This window comes from Dermacentor silvarum, chromosome 3 (assembly GCF_013339745.2).
Source record: "Dermacentor silvarum isolate Dsil-2018 chromosome 3, BIME_Dsil_1.4, whole genome shotgun sequence".
Taxonomy (NCBI): domain Eukaryota; kingdom Metazoa; phylum Arthropoda; class Arachnida; order Ixodida; family Ixodidae; genus Dermacentor; species Dermacentor silvarum.
The window spans coordinates 230,566,937-230,590,058 of record NC_051156.1 but is presented as its reverse complement, the minus strand read 5'-3'; the positions used below and the strand labels follow the sequence as shown (position 1 = coordinate 230,590,058).

The 23,122-nt window shown below is 45.7% G+C and overlaps 1 protein-coding gene across 6 annotated transcripts in view; it reads right to left on the bottom strand.

The window, feature by feature from the left end:
• The window catches only part of LOC119446851 (serine/arginine repetitive matrix protein 2), a 186,606-nt gene that overhangs the window by 3,587 nt on the left and 159,897 nt on the right, over nucleotides 1-23,122 (bottom strand). For 2 of the 6 annotated variants that reach the window (XM_037711418.2, XM_049664954.1), the window contains 2 exons: nucleotides 15,502-15,594; nucleotides 10,926-11,033 (listed from right to left, as the gene is read on the bottom strand). The exons of 1 other annotated variant lie outside the window; for it this stretch is intronic. In XM_037711418.2, coding sequence (XP_037567346.1) covers nucleotides 10,926-11,033; nucleotides 15,502-15,594 — 201 coding nt within the window. The remainder of the gene's footprint in view (nucleotides 1-10,925; nucleotides 11,034-15,501; nucleotides 15,595-23,122) is intronic. 3 more of the 6 variants (XM_049664951.1, XM_049664953.1, XM_049664952.1) reach the window with 3 other exon arrangements.

The following is a 23,122-nucleotide window of genomic DNA, read 5'->3' as shown; positions in this document are numbered from 1 at the left end:
GGGAGGCGCTGCTGAGGGTATCCGTCCAAATAATCCAGTGTGATCACAAAATCAGTCTCTCAAAATTGGTTGACGATTGTATGCGCATTTTTTGAAATAGACTTTGCCCTAAGCTGCAGGCAAATAAAAAATTTGTAAAACTACTAGTGCCCATAGACCTTCATCACAGCACTACGTCATGACGATGCGGTGGTGCTGTTGTCGGGAGTGGGATTCGCATGGTAAGCACTCCGCCGCTGAGCTGGCACGCCTACTTCAGTTGCTGCTGGGTTTTTGCTGGTGCATGTGCAGTTCAGTTTTGCAAATTAGGAAATGCACCATGCAGATGAGCTGCAGTTGCGATTGCAAAAGAGAAGGAGGCTTGAGTTTCTATAGGTTCCCGCCTGTGAAAATTGCCGCAAGAAAATGGGCCACCGCGGTAACAGGTGGACATGCACATAACATTTCGTGACAGTTCGCATGGCGTGCATTACCCGACAAAGGTGTTTAAGATCGTTAATAGCATATCATTACAATTTCTTACGGCACTCTCTAGATTAAGATTAGCCTTGAATGTATGTGGAGCAAGCACATGCACTTAATGCATGCCACATTAGCAGTGTAGATAGCCTAACACACTTTCACAAACGCAGACGGCCACATGGTCACAGCTGCGTTAATTGCAGTGTGGATGTCATCAGCCTGTATTTATGTCCACTGCAGGATGAAGGCCTCTCCCTGCGATCTCCAATTCCAACTTGCGCCTGCAAATTTTCTAAATTCATCAACCCACCTAGCTTTCTGCCATCCTCGACTGCTCTTTCCTTCTCTTGGTATCCATTCTGTAATTCTAATGGCCCAGCGGATGCTGCACAGTGAAGTGCTGGCGGACCAACTCGGGGCTGTCCAGAGGGCCCGTGTGGCGGCAGAGGGGCTCGACCTCTCTGTCCCGACGTGGGAGCGGCCCGCATCAGTCCCAGACTGATTCCTCAGGACCCAAATAAAGTTCTTCATACCATACCATACCGGTTATCCATCGTACACATTACATGGCCTGCCCAGCTCCATTTCTTTCTCTTAAAGGGACCCTGAAACGATTTTGACGACTTTGTACAAACGTACTGAGTCATTAGAGTAAGTCCTTCTGATCATTAATTGACATATCTAAGCGCTCCACGTAAAGCGTCTAATTTATTATAAGGTTGTTCGTAATAGTTTAGATGTTAGTTAATTTGTTTCCATTAAGAGAAAGTAACAGAAAGAGAATGCAGAAGGACATGTATCACTACACTAAAAGCACTTCCGGCCCACAGCAAGTGTCGTCTGCTTGTGTTAAAACGTGCTCCGTGTTGACGAGAGCTGCGCGGTCAGTGTTGGTCTTGTTCATTCTTTTCACGAGCACCATGGTTCGCCCTTGTTGCGTTGTGGGCTGCAAACATAGCGATCGGTGACATGCCAAGCTGCGACATCGTGCCCCGCTGGAAGGCAGCAGACGACCGGAGTGGCTGCAGCGCATTGGACTGTTGGTATCCAAACGGCGCCAGCATCAACGCGTTTGCGGCCGTCACTTCACGTCGAAGGATTGCCAGAATAGAGTTTAGCGTGTCCGGTATTCAGGTAAACGCAAGCGCAAGTGTACTGGCCGTTTTACCACGTTTTACGTGATAACAGAGGCGCAAACGTGAACTGCTTGCACGGTGCAGCCACCTGGCGGCACAAAGCTCAACTGATTTCAAACACACAGCTACTATAGCAGTAACAAAGCTTTTCTACTTCGCTGCTAGCTCAAATTTTCGGCAGGAGCGTAATCTTGAACACGTTGTCTTTTTATACGTTTAAAATGTTTTACACTTGGTTACAGGAATATTAGCTCTGTATTTGGCTGGTTAAGCTCTGCACCACCGGACTGTGCATGCCGATCAGGCTGCTCACGTACATCTACGAAGCTCCTTCATCACAGCGGTATGGAGGGGCTTTAGTTTACGCCTCTACCTATCTGTCAAAACACCCAGCTCGCCTGTGATTACCAGAATACCGGACACGCTCGGCGCTGCGACAGAACGCTCGCAATGCATGCTGCTTGACTGCTCTCGCTGGGGATCGACGGCTGGAGAGCCTTCGCGCGCTGGCTCCAAGACAACCGGAAGTAGACGACAAAACGTCGCAACATGACGTAGAGCCAGCAAAGGCGGAGCTTAGCCCCGATCACTCTGCGAACGAGTTGATAAGAAAATGCATGGCTAGGGAGGAGGGTTAACTTGTAATCGTCCGTAGCTCTCTTAATATGAGACGCTTCACTTAAATTGTGACGCTAATGTTTCACTGTAACTGTACATTACGCACCTACAAAATTTATCCGAACCGTTTCAGGGGCCCTTTAATGTCAATTAGAATATCGGCTATCCCTGTTTACTCTTTTCCTGTGTCTTAACGTTAGGCCCACCATTTTTTGTTCTATCACTCGTTGTGCGGTCCTTAACTTTCCAAGTTTCTGCCCCATATGTTAGCACTGGTAGAATGCAATGATTGTACACTTTTCTTTTCAACGACAGTGGTAAGCTCCCAGTCAGGATTCGGCAATGCCTGCCGTATGCACTCCAACCCAATTTTATTCTGCAAATTTCCTTTTCATGATCAGGGTCCCCTGTGAGTAATTGACCTAGATAAACATACTCCTCTACAGACTCTAGAGGCTGGCTGGCGATCCTGAATTCTTGTTCCCTTGCCAGGCTATTGAGCATTATCTTTGTCTTCTGGATATCTTCCACCCCGCTCTTACACTTCCTCAGTTAAGGTCCTCAATCATTTGTTCTAATTCATCCCCACTGATGCTGATGAGGACAATGTCATCTGCAAACCGTAGGTTGCCAAGATATTCGCCGTTGATCGTCACTCCTAACCCTTCCCAGTCTAAGAGCCTGAATACTTCTTCTGAGCATGCAGTTAATAGCATTGGAGAGATTGTGTCTCCTTGCCTGACCTCTTTCTTGATAGGTATCTTTCTACTTTTCTTGTGGAGAACCAAGGTAGCTGTGGAATCCTTGTAGATATTTGCTAAGATATTCACGTATGCCTCCTCTACTCCTTGATTACGCAATGCCTCTGTGACTGCTGGTATCTCTACTGAATCGAATGCCTTTTCATAATCTATGAAAGCCATATAGAGAGGTTGATTGTATTCCGCAGATTTCTCGATTACCTGATTGATGGCATGGATATGGTCCATCGTAGAATATCCCTTCCTGAAGCCAGCCTGTTCTCTTGGTTGGCTGAAGTCAAGTGTTGTCCTGATTCTATTTGAAATTACATTGGTGAATATTTTATACAATAGTGAAAGCAAGCTAATGGGTCTATAATTCTTCAATTCTTTAACGTCTCCCTTCTTATGGATTAGTATAATTTTGGCGTTCTTCCCAGCTCTCTGGTACACTTGAAGTGTTGAGGCATTGCGTATAAAGGGCCGCAAGCTTTTCAAGCATGATATCTCTTCCATCTTTGATTAAATTGACTGTTATTCCATCTTCTCCAGCAGCTCTTCCCCTTGTCATCTCTTTCAAGGCCATCCTAACTTCATCGCTAGTTATAGAAGGAGCCTCTGTATCCGATTCATCGCTATTTCGAATGAAAGTAGCTTGGCTGCTCTGGGGATACAGCTCAGTATAGAATTCTTCCGCTGCTTTTACTATGTCATCTAAATTACTGATGATATTACCCTGCTTATCTTCCAGTGCATACATTTTGCCTTGTCCTATGCCTAGTTTTCTTCTCACTGATTTCATGCTGCATCCATATTTTACTGCTTCCTCAGTCTTTTCCACGTTACAATTTCGGATATCCCTTACTTCTTGATCAGTTTCGACAGTTCAGCGAATTCTATCTGACCTCTCGAGTTTGACACTTTCATGTTTTGCCGTTTCTTTATTAGGTCCTTTGTTCCATGGGAGAGCTATACCTACTGGTTGCCTTACTTTCTTCTTGTTGATCAGTTTCGACAGTTCAGTGAATTCTATTTGGTCTTTCGAGTTTGACACTTTCATGCTTTGTCGTTTCTTTATTAAGTCCTTTGTTACTTGGGAGAGCTTACCTACTGGTTGCCTTGGTGCCTTACCTACCACTTCCATTGCTGCTTCTGAGATCAACCTAGTTACGGTTTCATTCGTTATCTCTATGTTATCTTCATCTTTCCATTCTAAGTGGACCAGCCTGAATTGGTCCACTTTTACCCTTACTGAGTCTAGGTTGGCCGGTTTCTTCTTAAAGGACACACCGACCGAGTCGAGTACATTACCTCACCGAAACACCTGGTCTGCAGCCAAGCTCTCGGTGACGCGCACTTTGCTGCTTTGAACACTCTCAAAACCTGGTTCAGCATTGACGAAGCAAAGCAAGCTTACCAACTTCTTTAGAAAACAATAAAGGTTCTTGTCATTTTGTAACCATATTCTTGGTTGCTCACTTAATACGAATGACCGGCTATAACGAACGCATTCTGCGTGACCGTGATGGTCGCTATAAATGGGCTCGACTGTAGTATGTTTGCTATTTGCATCAATGACTTCAAGAAAACTAACTTATTTAAGCCTACGTTAATGATGTTGATAAAATAAGTGCACTATGGTGAGTTCTGGCAAGCAAGTGCCATTGGCAGAGACTGCTGCGGTCAGATAGCTAGGACTACTGTCTTGAACAGACGTTGTTGTGAAGCATTTGTTTCTCGTGTAGACAATGCTTTCATTGACTGTCTGTGTAAAACGACGGAGCATCGTGCAGAGACGTTTGTTTTCGTACTCCTTGATGAGGATACAAAATCTTCCAAGGGTTCTATTCTGCATGGCCGCCATTATATGCCGTGCTGGCTTTCCGATTGGCTGCTGAGAGGTCACGTTATTTGAAATTGGCGCCGGGAAGCAGAAGTTTTGCAATACGTGTTTCAGCACTTTCATCAACATGATGTGGAGTTATACATTGCTTTTGAAATAAAATTCTTTCTGCTCCATGACAGCTATACAGTTGAAACCCGCGACAATGAACTCTTGAGGCAACAAAATATTTTCGGTTCCCCGGCGAACGACTGCCCATAGGAGTCAATGCATTTCATATCTTGCGACAAAGAAACTTTTTTTTTGACCGCTATTCGCAATGCACGCGGACTATAGGTGGCGCACGAGGCGATCCATGATAGCGGACTGAGAGAGTATCAGAATAGGCGACTGTGCGTCCGTGTGGTAGTACGCCAAGTGTATTCTTATTTTTCAGAGTTTATTCTCTTACCGGCTGCGGAATGCCGCTGCATAACCAGAAGTGCGTGCATGCTTGTTATTTTATGGTGAATGACGCCCTTAATCTTAGTGAAGGATGTATGCGACGCGAAGCATATCTAGAAGGAACGCTATGGCTAGAGTATCGCAATTTTGGTTTAAGCCAGAAATAGTACACCGATCTTGTTTTCAAATTCGGTTTCAATAAAGGGTCAGTGCAAGCAAATATGCCACAGAGCTAGCGATCAGCGTGAAGCTGCGCACCTAGTTACGCTCGAAAACCAGACACCAGCTGCCTAACAGCTTTACAAATAATCAACTGTAGCGGGACGTTTGGCCAACCTTATCTACAAATATTCAGCTGTAGCGGTAGCGTTCGGACGTCGTAAGACATAGGCGCGAACTTGTTAGCTTGTCTTTTCGTGCCGCATTGAACGTGCCATTCACGTAAGCTACAACTACCACATCATAAAAGTGTAAAGTTTATGTTTTCATGAACAATTTCAATGATTAGCATTCTGCTAACCTATGTTGCTCCAGAAGAAGTCTTCGGCGACGAAGTGTGTGCTACAAACTTTCATTCGCGGAGTCACAGGCTTGACGACCCGGAGCTTCACCGCCGACTTCTTTTTAAGATATGCGTCCAGCGGAAACAAATGAAGGTTTATCTCAACTTTCGCAGCTCGGTTGGTGCACTGAGGCACACAACACTTTCTTTTTCTTCCATGGTGTAGGTAGAAGCTGTTAGCAAAACAAATGCGCCCGCACATAGAGAGTGACACGGTAACACTGTGCCATTGACTGTGCGGATACTCTTCGAAATATTTCTCTCGCTGGCCACTACACGGCACGACCGTCTGTGTGCATTGTGAATCCTGCATTACCACTGTCATTGAAAAGAAAAGTTTACAATCACTGTATTCTACCGGTGATAATATATGAGGCAGAAACTTGGAGGTTAACAAAGAAGCTCGAGAACAAGTTAAGGACCGCAGAAAGAGCGATGCAACGAAAAATGTTAGGCCTAACGTTAAGAGACGGGAAGAGAGCGGTGTGGATCAGAGGGCAAAGGGGATAGCCGATATTCTACTTGACATTAAGAGAAAGAAATTGAGCTGGGCAGGCCATGTAATGCGAAGGATAGACAACAGGTGGACCATTAGAGGTACAGGATGGGTGCCAAGAGAAGGGAAGCGCAGTCAAGGACGGCAGAAAACTAGGTGGGGTGATGAAGTTATGAAATTTGCAGGCTCAAGTTGGAATCAGTGCAAGACAGGGGTAATTGGAGATCACAGGGAGAGGCCTTTGTCCTGCAGTGGACATAAATATAGGCTGCTGCTGCTGATGATCCTGCATTAACGAAATTTTCTGAAACAGCAGTCCGCATATTATCTATTCGCGTAATGCTGACAGAGTCCGAAATGTGCTCATATGCATTGGGCCCTTAAATTGCATACACTACCGCCACAGCGTGCTTGCAAGCAGTGCAACAGTTGCGCTTAGCAACAGGTGACAGCAATGGTAATGATGATCCTCTACTACTGGATGAGTACAGCACAGTTTTGTGACCAGAAATGTAATACAAATTATAATATAAAAAAAGAGGAGGCAGCCTCGCAGTTGGCACCTTTATATCCTGTGTGCCATCACAGCATGAGCTAACGTGGAGCGGAACACCTGTGTGGCATGTTGATCCATAATCGCCGATTAGCCACATCCACACGTGTAGATGACACTTTGTGCTCTGTGTACTTGACACATGATCGTGTGTGCCCAGTGTGTGTGTGCGGTTGCTGCTAGGGCACGTCAGCTGTGGCAATCAGACCGTCTGCTTTGCCAGCCTGCCAAGATCCAAAAGTGGAACGTTACATGATAAGGCTGCAATTATAGCCCAGGTTGAAGAGGGCAGGAAGACGATGGAGATCACCGACAAATTTGGAACTGCTTGCAGCTCACCGTCTACAATTTTGAAAAACAAGAGCTCCATTCTTGGCGCGCTCAGAAATGGTGCAAATGCAAAGAACCTTCAAGTGCGCCTACAGAGAGAGGCTGTTTCAGTGTCTGCTGCTGAACCTCCACTGGACTTGTTCACGGCAATGGAGATGGTGCCTACTGCATAGGTTCCGACGTGTCCCTCCGTGATCGCAAATTGTTTTAAGCACGCCGGCTTCATTTCCACTCAGCAGGCATAATACACTGATCGAGCGGCACCGAAGAAAGATTTTCCCGAAGGCACAGTGCCGCCATCGGTGATCGACGCACAGGGCGAACTTTGTGCTGTAGAAAAGAAAGTTCCATATGGCTTCAGCGCCGACGAGTTCGTCTGTGTGGATGAAGACGTTGTGCACGAGGTGATGACCAACGAAGCCATAATAAGTAACGTTTGCGAAGCTGACGACGCTGAGGGCCACCAAGGATAAAAACATCAAGAAGATGAAATTGCAAGATATGTTAGAAGCCTCAGATACGTTCGTTTTTCAGTGAGCACGACAACGTGGCAATGGACCACGCTTGTAGTGTGAAGGAAGCTGTCAAGTTGCTGCAAGCCAAGGCTTGGCAAAGTAAGCTTACAGACTTTGGCAATAAATTTTTGTCTTGCAAGCTATTTTCCTGTCTTCTTTGTCTCATTCTCGTGCCAACGAAATTCCTACAAAAGCGTCACTTTTACCAGCGATTTTGTCATAGCTGGTTTCGACTGTATTGCGATGCTTGCACCTAGAAAATATGGTGAACAGTTGTGCACAGAAGGCCCTGGAATGCATCTGCAATTTCGTGAATTCGTGGTGGAGTTTGCAGATAGCCATCATGTCAGCTTGTTGATTGGCTGAAGAAATATCACGTGAGTAGCATGTTAGGAAGGGCCGTTTTGTGAATGTCAATATGATGTTGCGCTGGGCCTCCATTTCAGATTTTCTGCCAAAATTTGTGGTGCGACGTGCAGTGAGAAATGTGCTAATGAGTGGCTATATGCAATGGTGGCCGGGAGGGAGGAGTTGCATCGCTGTAATTACCCTGTTGCTTGGAGCAATCTTTCTTTCATAATTTGTGCTCATAGCATTTGCGTTGTTCTCGTGTGGTGCTGGCACTTGTGTTTTAGGACATGATCTTTTTTTAAAGCGTTCATTTGAAATATTGGTTGAGATTTACAAACCTTCTTGGACTTGTTGGACTCTTCACTGCTGCATCACCTTTTACATCATCATCACAGGTTATGACCACGGCGGCTTTTTCCTTTAAAACAAAAATGTACGCAAGGCAGGGCCTTGAAGTTTCATCACACAGTGTGAGTAAGCAGCGAAGTGAACGAGAGATGGCAGCACCTGTGCTTGCGTTGTGCAAGCTGTGGCACTACTCGAGGTATTCGAGGCTTCGAACTACATGGTCGCTTCCGCTGATGACTGAAGTAGCAGTAAATACATGCTATGTGTTTAGTAAATAAAAAACCGTTCTTATGCTACTGAAAAAAAAAAAAAGAAAGAAAGCATGTGCCTTAGAATGCTAGTAGACCGAACTTGTGCCTTTGCTGGTGAACATGCATTGCTTTTAATTGTTTTCTCTTCTCAGTTTTACAGGGCAATAGAAACAAGTGCACCACCAGCATATTGTTTAATCCACCCTGGTTTGATAGCCAATGGAGAGTTGAGCCTATGGCAATTACACAACACACTAGGGTATGCCTGTACATTGAGCATTGCGTAGACTGCTTGGCACCTGCATTAAAGTCACTTGCACTGCTGGTAGAAGGAAGGTGCAGAAAAATGATAGGCGCCCTCTTGATACAAGTGCAGCATCTCTTGAACTGCTTCACATGGTGGGCATGCGAATTGAATGGAGCAATGATCACTTGAAATGCCGCACCACAAGAATAAAGAGAACTCAAAATTATGTGGCAAAAGTGCCACATAACCAGAAAAAGGCATTTCTGAACCCAGCCAGGAAACCTTGTAACATGCAACTTTGCACAATTTCATTATGGAGAATCGCCAGAGCTCAAAAGACAAGAAATCTTCTTTTGTTAGATCGCAAGTGGTTCTGCCTATTCAGAGAGTGATAACATGAAAAAATGCTGTTGCCAGTCCTCTCGATGAGACGGAGAAGTCTCCGAAATTTTCACACAGCATGCATATTCCTCTGACTAGGAAGTAAATGTAGACAAGTGTGTACACATTCCAATTTGTTGCAAATAAGACCTCAAAACTAAGTCGCTGAGAGCCCAGAATTTTCATGGGGATGCTGCCAAACAGGTGGTGACGATTGTTGCAATTGTGTATCCATCATTACACCACTTTGAAAGAATAAAAATCAGCCTTCTAAACTCCTAGCACGACTTGGAACTTGAATTCAGTTTGCTATCAAGACTGGTGTACATGCAGACATCAGCAAACACTGTCCGAGGGTATCCTGGTGAAAGCTTACCGATTGCATTTATGGAAGTACTCTACTAAGAGCATTCTGGTTAAAGTGTCTGCTAAGAACCATTTAAAACTTGTGGAGCAATCGCTGTTCATATTTTGCTGTCAGCACTGTTATGTACTAAAAATTATTCAAAATACCACATCCACTGCCCACCAAGATCGCATGGATCTAGAGGGACCTAGTAAAATGGCAACACTGGTTAAGGCTACCTGCTCATTTCCACACCATGTGCACTGCGTGTCCCCTCCATTGCAACCACAAGCTGCGAGAGCATGCTTACTAGCTACGTTTTTCTTTTTTTTCACAAAACAGGTGAGAGGGTGCTTTCTTCACTAGATGAGTGAGAACTAAGATTGATTAGCTTTTTAATTACTGGTTACCGATTTGCAATGGCAGTACTACCGCAGCAGGGAGGCAAACACAATCTAACAAGATTTTAAAAGTGCTATTCATAAAAAATACTTGTCAAAAATTGACCCTTTTTTCTGCTTTGATTCCGAAACTGGATGACTGCCCATGTTACATTTCCCGACTCCTTTGGTCATCAAAGGGCCCTGGCGCAGCTCATGAAGCTCACGTGTCCGTGACTGACACTAGAGCATGATGACAAGTCATGATGCCTCATCAAAGTGAACATTGCTCTACATCACGACAGCATCAGAATTAACATGGGCAGCGCTTCCAGTGCTGCCCCATTTAGGAATCCGAGAAAAAAAAGAAAGAAGAAAAGGTGGTATTTTGCTGTGGCCTACCGTGGTGCCCTGCTACAATACTGCCACAGCAAAAAGGAACTAGTAATTAAAGAGCACATTTTTAAAATTGACTTTGCAAGCAGACTGCAACAGTCATTTGCCCACCTAGAGTGCTGAAGGGACGAGTAGTGGAGAAAGCATCTTCGCATCAGTTAAACCTTACTTCTGAAAATTCTGTTTCCATTCTGCTTGCTTGATTTTTGTTTCACTATGAATGCACCACATCGTTGCAACTGTTCCCCTCCATCTTTTCGAGTCTTTTCACACCTTTTTCTATGCCCGCTGCTGTGTTTGAAAATAAAAATGTCACCCAGTGTACGAAGGGCTGCACCTTCGTAATATTGAACAAAAAGAAGTATACCAGAAATTCTCATTTGCCAAACATGTCGTCAGCCACAGTTGCGCACAGTGAACTCAGACTGCCAATGTGGGCCAAGACCAACAGCGGCAAGCACAACACTTGTTAGTCTCCCTGGGAAAGCAAGTCCTGCCCACACACGTGCATTTTCAATTCATTTACCTGGTTATGCGCCTCTTATCTAGAAAGCTTGGGGACCCTTTGCGGCGCGGAATGGAGGGACTACGTGCGTATGACCTCGAGCGAGACGACGCAGACCTCGAGCAAGACCTGCAGGTGAAAAGGCTTGCATCATGGGAGGCCCCCATTGCTCATTAATGCTGCTCGTTAGAAAGCAAGAAACAGTTGCAGTGACATTTCTGTCCCTCATTGAAGGGACATCTTGCTGTTCACTACTCATGCTATTACAGGATAGGTTTGCAAAAGTAGCCACTGTACTAGCAGCTAGATGTTATACTAGTTAGTAAGGTATTAGTAAGAAAGTCAATGCACAGAAGAGAAGCATGGGCATACATTCCAGCAGCCAAAGTTATTCTAGACATAGCCGGTTAGATTGCAGAAGAAAGGACAGTTACACACAAAAGACAGTTGCAGGCATTGTGTTCTCCTCCATAGGGCAAGGCTCCAAAGCACCTTGCTATGCCATTGGTGCCCTAGAAAGCATGTGGCCATGTCACCTGAGGAGGGTGACTGGTGATGACAAAGCAAGCTATACACTGTTCGAGGTGAGGTGAGTGGGCAGCACTGCTGTTGCAATGTGCCATGTCTGCATTGCTTCTCACCTTGACTCTCAATACTCTCTTTGCAGGACACAGCCGATCATGATTGGGCTCATGACTTGCGCCATGTGTGGTTTGTTGTACAGTAAAATCTTGCTATAGCAAAGGTGAAAGAGGAGCCAAATCATGTCTAAATACAGCGCAGTCGCATTATTTAAAACTTCCAGCCAATTCGAACTGTTGCCATAATCCTACTGTTGACCATACGGTCGCTTAGCGCAAAAAATGAACAAGGGACTGGGTCAAGGGGAATGCCAAAGGCCAACATGGTCTAACATGGTGCCATGGTCCCGTCTCCATCATGTGTATTGTCATGTATGAAAACATCGGGTAATTAAAACTCCTTTTTGCTAGTAGACCACCCCGATGACACTTCTGCCAGCAGTGCACCAGACCACATGGCTGGCAGACCCAGCAGTGCGCTGACCACTGTTCAAAGATTGCGAGCACAAAAATAGTCTCTGAAAAAGTTTTTGCACCTGCTTGATAATTCAATCTTCGTCAAATAGAATAAATGTTTAATGGCGAAAGGAACTTCGGACACCATACGGGGTCTTGCTCTTTTTTTCAGACTGATCCATAAGCGCTAAGTTAAAGAATAGCGGACAAGAACAAGGTAGTCACCAATTAACTTTTGGGGTCAAGGCGTGATATCTGCACTTCGTAACAATGCACATCACATCGAGTCACGCGACAGATGAACGCGAAGTGCATCCGCGGCCTCAACCACCGTCACACGTTGCCCATATACAGAGTGTCCCAGCTATCACACAGCACAATTAAAAAAAAGAGGAACGGCGTTACGGGAAGCAAACCTAGTGCGTATTGTTTCCAATGCAGTGGAGTAGCCGCCAGTAATTTTTTTGTTACTGAGATTTAATTAGGTAATTGTAAGTAATTACCTAACTGAAGAAGCACTCTCCTAATTATCAAAGTGTCAATTAGAAGATTGTAGAGCAACATAAAAAACACCCGATACAGCTTTCTGTTGCTAAATACCTGCAAAGGTGTTTTTCCGAGCGTGAAAGAAGCCTGCAAATACAGTGGAATCTCTATGGTACGAATCTCACGGGGTCACGAAAAATATTCGTATTAGCCGAAATTTGTTATCATCGAAACACAATTAAATCTAGCTAAATTAAAGAGTCAGAGGTGAACTCACTCAGGCACACGCACGTAAAGAGCATTTAGAGTACAGACCACTTATAACGTAACCGTTTATAGTGCAGAACTGGCTACAACGTGGCCTTTTCCAACTCTCGTTTACCCTCCAATAGAACTCCATGTATACGCATACTGCTTAGAGTGCAGCCGCGTGAGACGAAATAGTGGTTATAATCTGGCTTCCGCGGGAAAATCTCGCTGACAAGGGTGGCAGCGAGCACGCTTCTCAACGAGGTACGCCCAACGATGGGAGAGGAGATCAACGAGGGCGGTGCGGAGACGTGGAGCATGAGTCCAAGGGCGATAAAATCGTCGCCGCGTGCCGTATGTGCGACTGAAAGCGCGCGGAGGGCACGTGCCTTTACGGAGAGCGAACGCACAGCCAAGAGCAAATGCGACTTCCGTCGCGTGAAAGGCCGTGGGGGTATGGGAGGGAAGGGGGGGTGACGCTGTGCGTATCTTGCACTTACCACTTGCAACCGGGCGCAAGGGTAACTGGCGACGCAATCTCCCACGCGAAAGGAGCAAAGCGGGAAGGCGGGAGGGAGAGAGGGGGGACTGCTTCTAATCTGCCAACAAATGCGTTCTTGTACTTTGCGCCTGTGCCGGCTGTCGGTGTTATCGCGCACACCGTATTTTGAAAGCACTCTCTACACGGCTCTGACCTTTGTATGCGCTGTTCTTACGCCGCTCAGTTCGCTCGCTGCGGCGGCCGCGCTTAAAAGCACAAAAGGAAAAGCAACAAAAGCGCCAACGCTTCAAACTCTTCGCGCCCAGTCGCAGGCTCTGTGCTGTCCAGCGCCGCGTCCGCGCCTTCGTACCAAAAGAGAAAGCGTGTGACTGCGCGCTGTTCTCTTTCGTGGCCGTCAGCGGGGCGGCGTTTATTCGTATCAACTGACACGGGTCAAAAATCGCTTCGTAACAACCGTTCTCTAGCACGTTGCAAAGTAATGGGGCTCGGCCGGGACCATAGAAAAATTCGTATTATCCGTGATCGTATCATCGAGATTCCACTGTACATGCAAAATGCCTCGAGCGGCCAGTCGCACGGCAATTCTACGTGTATTCGCGGGCTCCTTTCACACTATGAAAAACACATTTATGTAGCACGTATTGAGCAACAGAAAGCTGTATCGCGAGTTTTTCATGTTGCTCTACAATTTTCTCATTGACACTTTGATAATTAGGACAGTAATTCTTGAGTTAGATAATTAATTACAATTACCTAATTTAAGCTCAGTAACAAAAAATTACTGGTGGCTACTCCACTGTACTGGAAACAATACGCACTAGGTTGGCTTCGCATAACGCCTTTCCTCTTTTTCTTTAAATCATGCTGTGTGATAGCTGGGACACCCTGTATATAAACTGCAGTGAATATCAAGAGCAAGTAGGCACTATTCTTCCAATGAAGTAGAGCGTAGAGCAAAATACTGTAAAAGAATTTTCCATGCTGCTGCAGTTGTGAAAAACAATCGATTTTACTGTCAAGAGCTTTTTGGACTACCAGAATATTTTGACATTTTGTGCCCTCAACCATACCTGAAAAATTAATTGGTGAGCGTAAATGTGTGCAACATGTCTCGTGTATTTTAACACGGTGCATGTGTATTGCATCATGCTGTACTGTGCCCAAGTCCTCCATTCAGTGGGCTTTATTTCGAGCCCAATTTAATTCAAATGAATTTTCAGACCCCTTTGTGTTGGAATGCTTCATACCATGGGTATGAAGAAAATTTTTTTGAGCATTCAGTCAACAAATCTTAGTGAGGCAAGTTTACGTCTACTAAGTGCTATGAGAATATTTTCTTTTGTTAAACCCATTAATTTCTCTTAAAGATTGCAAGAAAAAAAAAAGAAAAATGAGACACTTGATAAGAAAAATACATCACACCCATGTAAACTCTGTCTAGTAGAGGGGGACACACCGTTTGACCTGCTTTGTCTTGTGCAACTACATTTTCGTGCTGCTAGCATTCATCAAGTGAAAGATGGCGACATACCATCTGACACCTCTGCCTGCTTCATTCTATTTACTATCATGCCATGTGCTGTTAAATCTAGAGTATCTCCTCGCCATAGCCAAACAACAGCTGTTGTAAACGGTCATCTACGAACACTTCATTATACAGCACAACAGTGCTGTATAATGCCCTTGCCGATCACATAGTTCCATGCACAGACCGCAAAAAATTCCCCAATATTCACTTTGCATAAATTCCTCACTCCTGAACAGGTACATCACGTACACCTTGAAAGCATGCCTAGCACTACATTCCTGAATAGTATGTTCGTTTCGGTTTATTATTATGTATTTGTTCTTTGTAACATGACATGAATTTCTTGCCTTTAATATTCACCATGAATCTTGAATTACTGAGACATCCACCCAAATGTAGCAATTGCTCCACCTAGCGGATTTCCGCTGAACTATTACGTCATGAATCTTGAATGTATATTTACTTCTGCTGAAAACTGTTTTTGTTTTGGTTTATTATCATAGCTGTTGTAATCGTATATTTTTGTCAAATTTACTGCTCTGCAATTATCCAGTGTTTACATGTCAACTTTTTTTTAATCCATGGTACGTATCACTTCGAGGTTGATGTGTGCACGAGTAGCACCAACATACGAAGTTGATATACTCTGTTACAAGCACAGACTGGAACCCTGTTGCCCCTGTAACCTATGTGTTCAAGACTGCCAAAGTTTTGTTTGTTCATGTACACTTTGCTGTTTTTTTATATCGCTGTGCACCGCAGCTAGTCCTGCACTGAAAAAGAGCCTGAGCTCACCTCGAGCTGTAACTCCGGCTGCTGTAGGAGTGGTCCCGCGAGCGACTCCGCTCGCGAGACCGTGTCTGCCTGTGCTCCGGGCTCGGGGATCTGCTGATTGTTCAGAAGGAAATGTGCGATCGGGTGGGGGAAAAGGGCAAGAGGCCAATCAAAATTAACACCCACTCAGAGTTGCCTAGTGGTGCACGGGAAGCACTGCACACGCTCACCATTTATGTACATGTATGAGCTTTCCCAGCCACTATCAGACAACTGTGCACGAATAGTGTTTCGAGTGAAAATTATGCCAGAGTAAGCATAAGACCCTGCAACTCCAGTGCAAGCTCTTCGTACTGAGTACCCCCCACTACAAGAACGCGTCTGAAACACCATGCATGGTTGCACAATGCACTTTTCACTGCAGGCTCCCAAGTACGGGACCTCGTCAATGGGTGTTCCTTGGTCAAGCACACATCCCTGCTTACGCTGTTTCACCACACCTCAAACAAGTGACAGCTAGGCACTTTTCAAGAAAACAATGTGGGATACCTGAAAAAATAAAGACAATGACTCTCAGGAACACAGGCTGGCTGGCAATAATGCTGCTCCTGAAATGACTCCATACACCAAAAAGACGCAACACACCAAGGAAAAGACAGGCGAAAGGAAAGGACGCTCTTTTTTTTCGCCTGTCTTTTCCTTGGTGTGTTGCGTCTAAAACTAGCCCAACAAGTTTCCTGAAATGACCATGGCTTCAGATGTCAAAATCTGGGCTGTGATCATCTCAGCTTGAATGAAAAGCACCACACTCGATTCTTCTCAAGCAATGTGTCTTACTTATTTACAGTGATGGAATGACCACGTGTCCTCACAACATCCAAAAAATCGTTTTTGTGCTGGCACTTTGCACACTCCTTGCCCTGCACAGCACGGGCGCACATGCAAAAGTCACGAGGGTTGTTGTACACCTTGTTGCATCAGTTGCTAGTCATGCGAAAATGATTGTACAGCGCAGTCCACTTTATAACGATATCAAGAACGAAAAATTTGATCGTTCTAATCGATCAACGCTATTTCTGGACTGCCCTTACAAAAAAAGAAAAAAAAAAAAAAAAGAAAACCTTGCAGTTTCTTAACCAAATATTTGGAACTTGGGATAAAAAAATCGACATTGTAGAAAGTAGGCTGTGAATAATAAGATGTTTATTTATACCTCTAAAGAGCGTCTCAATCGTTATAGGCGCGCTGAAATAGTCAGAAATCTGCACTTGCTTTCGAAAAAGTTTTGGATTCACAACCACTGTGTGCATTGCATCGAGCTGCTGCGTGAACACTAGTGGCTAGAATTTACCGTGCACGAAATCCATAAGCGACTCGGTCGACGACATTGCACTGTGGTTGAACATCGGGGTTGGTGTCAAAGAGGGCCATTGTCAATCTCGTCGTCACTGCCTCCGTCGCACAACAAGGCAGCACTATCTGCAATCAGACACTCCTCCATCGAAGTACCACCTATTTCATCGTCGGTAGCCACGTGCTCCCAGAGTTTGATAATGTCAGCGGCTTCAACCATGTCAGTTTCACCCATGGGGGTTTGGTCCTGGCGCACAAAGCCCACCTTTTCCGTTGATCGGCATGGACTGCTTCTAGCTTTCATGATCGTGGCGCTCCTGGTTTTCATAATCGTCGATATCATCGACTGTGCAAGCTCGTACTTTTTCAAGTCCTGCAAAATTTGCGCCTTCGTCTCGAGAGACACAGCTTTGCGCTTTGCCGGCGCACCTCCCGCTGCTTTCGCGGCGCATTTCCGCGCTTGCTGAGAGAGAAAGGAAGATTGGAGATCGCAGGCACCGCTTGCTTATCACTTTCTTCCCCCTCTTCTCTAAACGCTCGCACGACCGCCGGCGACGCGGACGCGGACGCGAAGCAGCTGGCGCCATCTTGTGCACGCTGCACCAACTCGCGATGCTCTCCGTGGCTTTCGGTCGCAATCGGCCATAGAGTTTCTCACTATAACACCTAGAGGGTAATCTGGCGCCACCGTCTATGCGAGTTTGTTAAAGGGTGCTGTGCCGTCATGGGAATGACGGGATATGTGTCTGCGAGGCCTGCGTTGGCTGGTGTTGCGCGAGGCTTCATAAAATAAAACGTGGATATATGGCTACACAAATAACGCATTCTTAAAATAAAATCTGCATAAAAGGCTTTAATTCCCCCATATTACATCTCTCAATAAAGTTCTCTCAACATCTCTCAACAATGCAGAATCAAGTGAGGAAAAGCAACAACAGACGGCAAGTTGTTCTAAAGCGAGTGAGAATCTTGTCGTCTGCCCTTAAACTTTAGCGGCCAGCTGATACCTTTTACGTTTCATATAATTGTACATCCAATAGTAAGTCCTTCAAATTAAACAAAACATGCTTTTGTGTAATAATAAAGCTAAAGGAGCTTTATACGTGCTGTTTCAGCATGAAATGAATCATAGTGACAGACGTAACGCAGCTAGCCAGGCGTGTCTTTAAAGCGTCTGGCTCTCCAAGAACGATGGCAATCTGAAGTCACAATATACCGGCATTCCCATGCATACCACAGCACAGCAACGCCAGATTTCCCTCTAGGTAATATAGTGAGAAACTCTATGCAATCTGCGCGTGGGTGGGATGCGCTGGGCGGTAATGGCGGCAGATATGAACTCGCGTAGGCAAACTTTCGCCCTGTCTCAATTAAGGGCAACCTTTGAACGTAAATTTCACTATTATTCTGCATGAAAAACGCTGCCCAGAAGCAAAATTTCGATTGTTATATCCGATATGCAGTGAATAACCTATTGTTATATATGGGTTATTTTCTCATAGCCCTAATGCATAAGTCGACCCGTTATATGCAGTATCGTTATAAGTGGACTACACTGTATTCCCAAAAGCGACTGACAATACTGCTCATGCTAGGTGGCTTGCAATGCAAATACACACTCCGTGTCACTTGCTTCTCTCATGTAGGTGTGATCTTGAATTTCTTTTCTTCAATATCAGTGGGTACTTTAAAGAAATTTGCACCTACCAAAAGAACTCTAGTGGCTTTTCGACAACTGTATACCACTAATTTGTGAAAAGGACTTGTGCAAAACATTAACAGCTTCAGTTACACTTCGGGTATGCTGTGAACCACAGTTGAACCCACCTATAACGATACCAGTTTTAACATGTCACCTATAGCAATAAAGAGTCGATGCACCGTCAACTTTTGCATGTGTTCTATGGTAAAATAAACCGCTTACTATAATGCTCCCATTCCGCATTATCGGCTACTGAGCGTGTGAGCCAAAAGGAACGCAACATTCACGAAAACATAAGTTGGTTTGTCACACCCACCTTTGTGTTGTGCATCTCGCACGGCGTCACCTTTGCATCGCCTAGAGAAAAAGGGAGCCACTTTCGCTCCTTCCACCCTCTCTCGCAACATCGGAGGGAAGGAAGGAAGACGTGCCATGCGGGATGCGCAACACAAAAGCTGCCATGGCGAAGTGGCTTGCATTTCTTTTTTTTCCTGGATTGCTTTTCTTTTTGACACAGATAGCCAGTATCCAGATTTAATTGTTACAGACACTAATCTGGCATGGGAACATTGTAGTAAGTGGTTTATTTTACCATAGAACACATAGAAAAGTTCATGGTTAATGCTATAAGTGACTGTACTTCTTCCTGTCTAAATGTTGAATGTTTGTTCTCCCTGCTTTTTTCGTGCAACCTGGTTACAACAATTTGATTTTCTTGCCACTTGAATAATGTTATTAATGGGTTCGACAGTACAATCTGTCTCACAATATGTTGGCAGCAAAGTGGTGGTGGCAACGGCGAGTATCAGGCAATAGGAGCGCGATCATGCGAAAGCACCGTGTTCCTCTGCCATGGACAGTTGTCTTTTCTCTAAAACAGTAACCCAGCGTGAAACTGCTCTGCTGAAGGCAAACTTTACCCTCATCTAGACCGATTAAATGTGAGGTACAGTGAAAGCTCGTTAATTCGCACCTCATTAATTCGAACTGATGCTCATGGTCCGGCCACAATATATAGGCGTCTATGGGTTAACCAACTCGTTAGTTCACGCGCGCATTGGCTCCTCTATCGATAATTCGAACTGCGCGCCGCTGCGTGGTGGTATTTTATACTGCCGCCGCAAGCTTTCAAGGCTCAACGATAGATGACGCGAGCGCAGCGGCGTCACTGTCGTCATTGCGCTCGCTCTTCGCATCGTGTGGTGGTTCGTGCCAGATGTGTCTGCGTAGTCTCCGTGTCCTTTGTGTGCCGCACATTCAGTCGCTAGGCCTCGTGTACGTCAGAGCTACGAAGTCGTTCGGTGCCGTGTCGCTACGATGTGACGCTGCTCATGGCCTTGCATATGTTGGTGCGGGCCTGAGATCAGGTCACGGCAACAACTGTTGCCAATTGCTTCCGCCACAGTGGCTTTTGTGTGACCAATGAGGGCACAGCTTGCGAGCCCGACGAGCGCGAGGCCGTGGTCATTCCTGCCGGATTGCGGGATGCGCTGGAGGACGTGACCTTCGACGACTATGTCGATGCAGATCGCTGTGCAGCGGTCTGCGGCACAATCACCGACGATGATATCATCGCGCAGGTGACTGGTGGAGAAGCGCCCGTCGTCGATGTAGGTGCGGATGACGAAGAGGATGATGCACCCACGCGGCCCTCAGCTTTGGAACTAATGGAGGCTATGCGTGTCGCGCATCTATTCTTCAGCTTCGAGGAAGACGCAGAGGATGCTTTCTGCCACGTTCGCGCGTTGGAAAACAAGGCTATGGCGATCGCATTCAAAGAAGAGAAACAGACAGTGATCACGGATTATTTTCGCAAGTAAATATTTTGAGTGATTTTTCAACAACCCGGTCTCAATTCCTGCTGTTTTTTCAATGAATTTCGTTAGTTCGAATTTCGGTTTAATTCGAACTCATTGGGCGTCCCCGAGAAATTTGAATTAACGAGCTTTTACTGTAGCTGAAGAGATACCTTCGCATCCAGTCAATGCTTTTTGACACATTTTCAAACTAACAGTCACATCAGTGCTACATAAATCTTCGCCACATCAGCCAAAGGTGCAGATTTTTTTATTTACCCTAACTAACATTCCAAAACTGTTTGCCTCATGGTTTTCTTACCTTGTGTCATTGCACAAGCGAATAGCAAGCACTGTGGTGTAACTTGTCACGGCTGCGTTTCACATAACACCTGGTTTAATACTTCCAACTGAGGAGGAGATTTTCTCCACGACTGTTCTGTTTATTACAAGTGACACCATGCTACTGCTCACAGATACATAAGTAGCCTGTGCTGCTAATTACAGTGGCTGAAAGTTAGCATCGTCATCTTTTGAAGCTTCGGCATCCGATTCTGTGCTGTCCTTGAAATCAATAACCACACTTTCATCCATGTCAAGCAAATTATCAATGATATAGTATACAGTGCAGCCTCATTCATATGTCATGGGGAAAAAATGCAAGAAAAAACATACTAACCGGCAAAACGTATCAAAATACTTATTAAACTGAACTGTAGTTAACATCTACGAAAGGCAAAGCATTGCGCGAGCTGTTGCAGCCCGAGACACTGACGCATGCCGAGGCAGGACTACGGTGGCTACGGAATCGGAGAAAGCAGGTTGATTTTCAAATGGTAAATGATGGGGTACACTAGTGGCTACTCATCGTCACTGAACCCAGCGAACGACTCTTTCAAGTGGGGGTGCAGAATAGGAGGTCAATGCATTCGTCACTGACACTCGCATGACTTGAACAGGCCACGGGCTCTCCGGTGCCTGCAAGTCCGTTATGCAAGTACCACTGATCCTATTCTGATAGTACCACTGATAGTATATAATGTGACACTCTCACACACCTTGAAGGATTGCGTGACCATTTCTTCAGACACAGCAGCCCAAGCTGTAGACACAAAGTTTAGCATGTCTTGGCGTGAAGGCTTCCGGAAGTTCCCTTTAGGAGTCTTCTATCCCTTCCTCATGAACTCAGCCCAGACACACAACGCTTTATCAAAATGTGTCTCACAAAACCTCTGCGACCACTGGGCTTTCTTTCAAGAACTGTTCATTGTCACTCTACATTATCTTCACCCCCATTGGTCTTTCCCTTTACACTGCAGGGAAGCGAATATGTCCATCATGGCACCTAGAGCGACCGCGGCGGGGTGAATATTTCGGTTGGTGCTGGCGCCTTGGAGGGGGTGGGCGCTTAACATATAATTTTCAGAATTCTGAAGTTTTGGAAATGTTAATACAGGGCACTTATGAGAAACTGGGCGCTTTTACAGTATTTTACGGTAAGTTGCTCGTGCTCGTCTTTGTTGGGTGCGTCAAAGTTGTTCCTGGCCACGTGGTTTCTCCGTCTCGTTAGACTCGCCGCCGAAACGGAAGATGGCTGATCCGACCACTGATCATCGGCAATGCATGACGTTGCCAGTGAACAGAAAGCGCACTGCTATAGATTTGGAAACGAAGTGCAGTACCGTGAAGGACTACAAAGATGGTAAAAAAGTGTGTGACTTGGTGAAGAAGTATGGACTATCGCAACCGACAGTGTCGACAATCATCTGCTCGGCAGAGAAGTTCGACAAAGAAATGCGCTTGGTAAACAACGGGTGCAAACGCGTTTGACCAGGTGCCTATAAGGAAGTGGAAGAGGCCCTCTACGTGTGGTTTCTCAGTGCCCATGTCATGAACTTGCCCGTCACAGTGCTAATTCCCCAAAGGCAAAGCAGTTTACCCTACTAATCAACAATGTGGACTTCCAGCCAGGTGGCGGCTGGGTACAGCGCTTCAAAGAGAGGCGCGGCACTGTTTACAAAGCCGTCACCAGTGAGGGAGCTACACTTGACATGGAGGCAAAGCAGAAGTGGGTGGAGGATATCATCCTTGACAACTACGTTGACACCGATGTATTTAATGGTGACGAAACAGGACTGCTCTTCCAGATGTTGCCGTCCAAGACGCATGCACTCAAAGGAGACACGTGCAAGGGCGGCAAAAACAGCAAGCTCTGCCTCACTGTGATTTTGTGCACCAACATGGACGGGAGCAACAAGCGTGCCACATTTGTCATTGGGATATCAAAAGCTTCCCGCTGCTTCTGCGGTGCTGTCAGGATACTGGTATGCTACCGTTACAACAGCAAGGCATGGACAACGCGAGAACTTTTTTGTGAGTGGCTCTTGGAGTTTCATCGTGTCGTCCAATCTAAGAGGAAGGTGGCGTTCATCCTAGATAATTGTAGTGCCCACCACTCCATGCCCGAGCTCTCGAGTGTGGAAGTTTTCTCCTGCTGCCGAACCCACGGCAGGCTTGCAGCCCATGGACACTGGCGTGATCGCCAATTTTAAGGTCGTGTATCGTTGCCGCATCCTGAACAAGTCCTGAATGGAATTGATGGACATGGCCACGCGGACAAGCAGGGAGCAACCAGACTTGAAGATCAATCTATTGATGGCTGTACAATTTATCCTTGGTGCGTGGTTCGAAGCAAGCGCTTCTACAGTGCAGAACTGTATTAGGAAAGCGTGCTTTGTCTGAGGCAGCAGTGACTTGCACGAAGCCTGTGAAGCTCCCACCGACGAAGTGA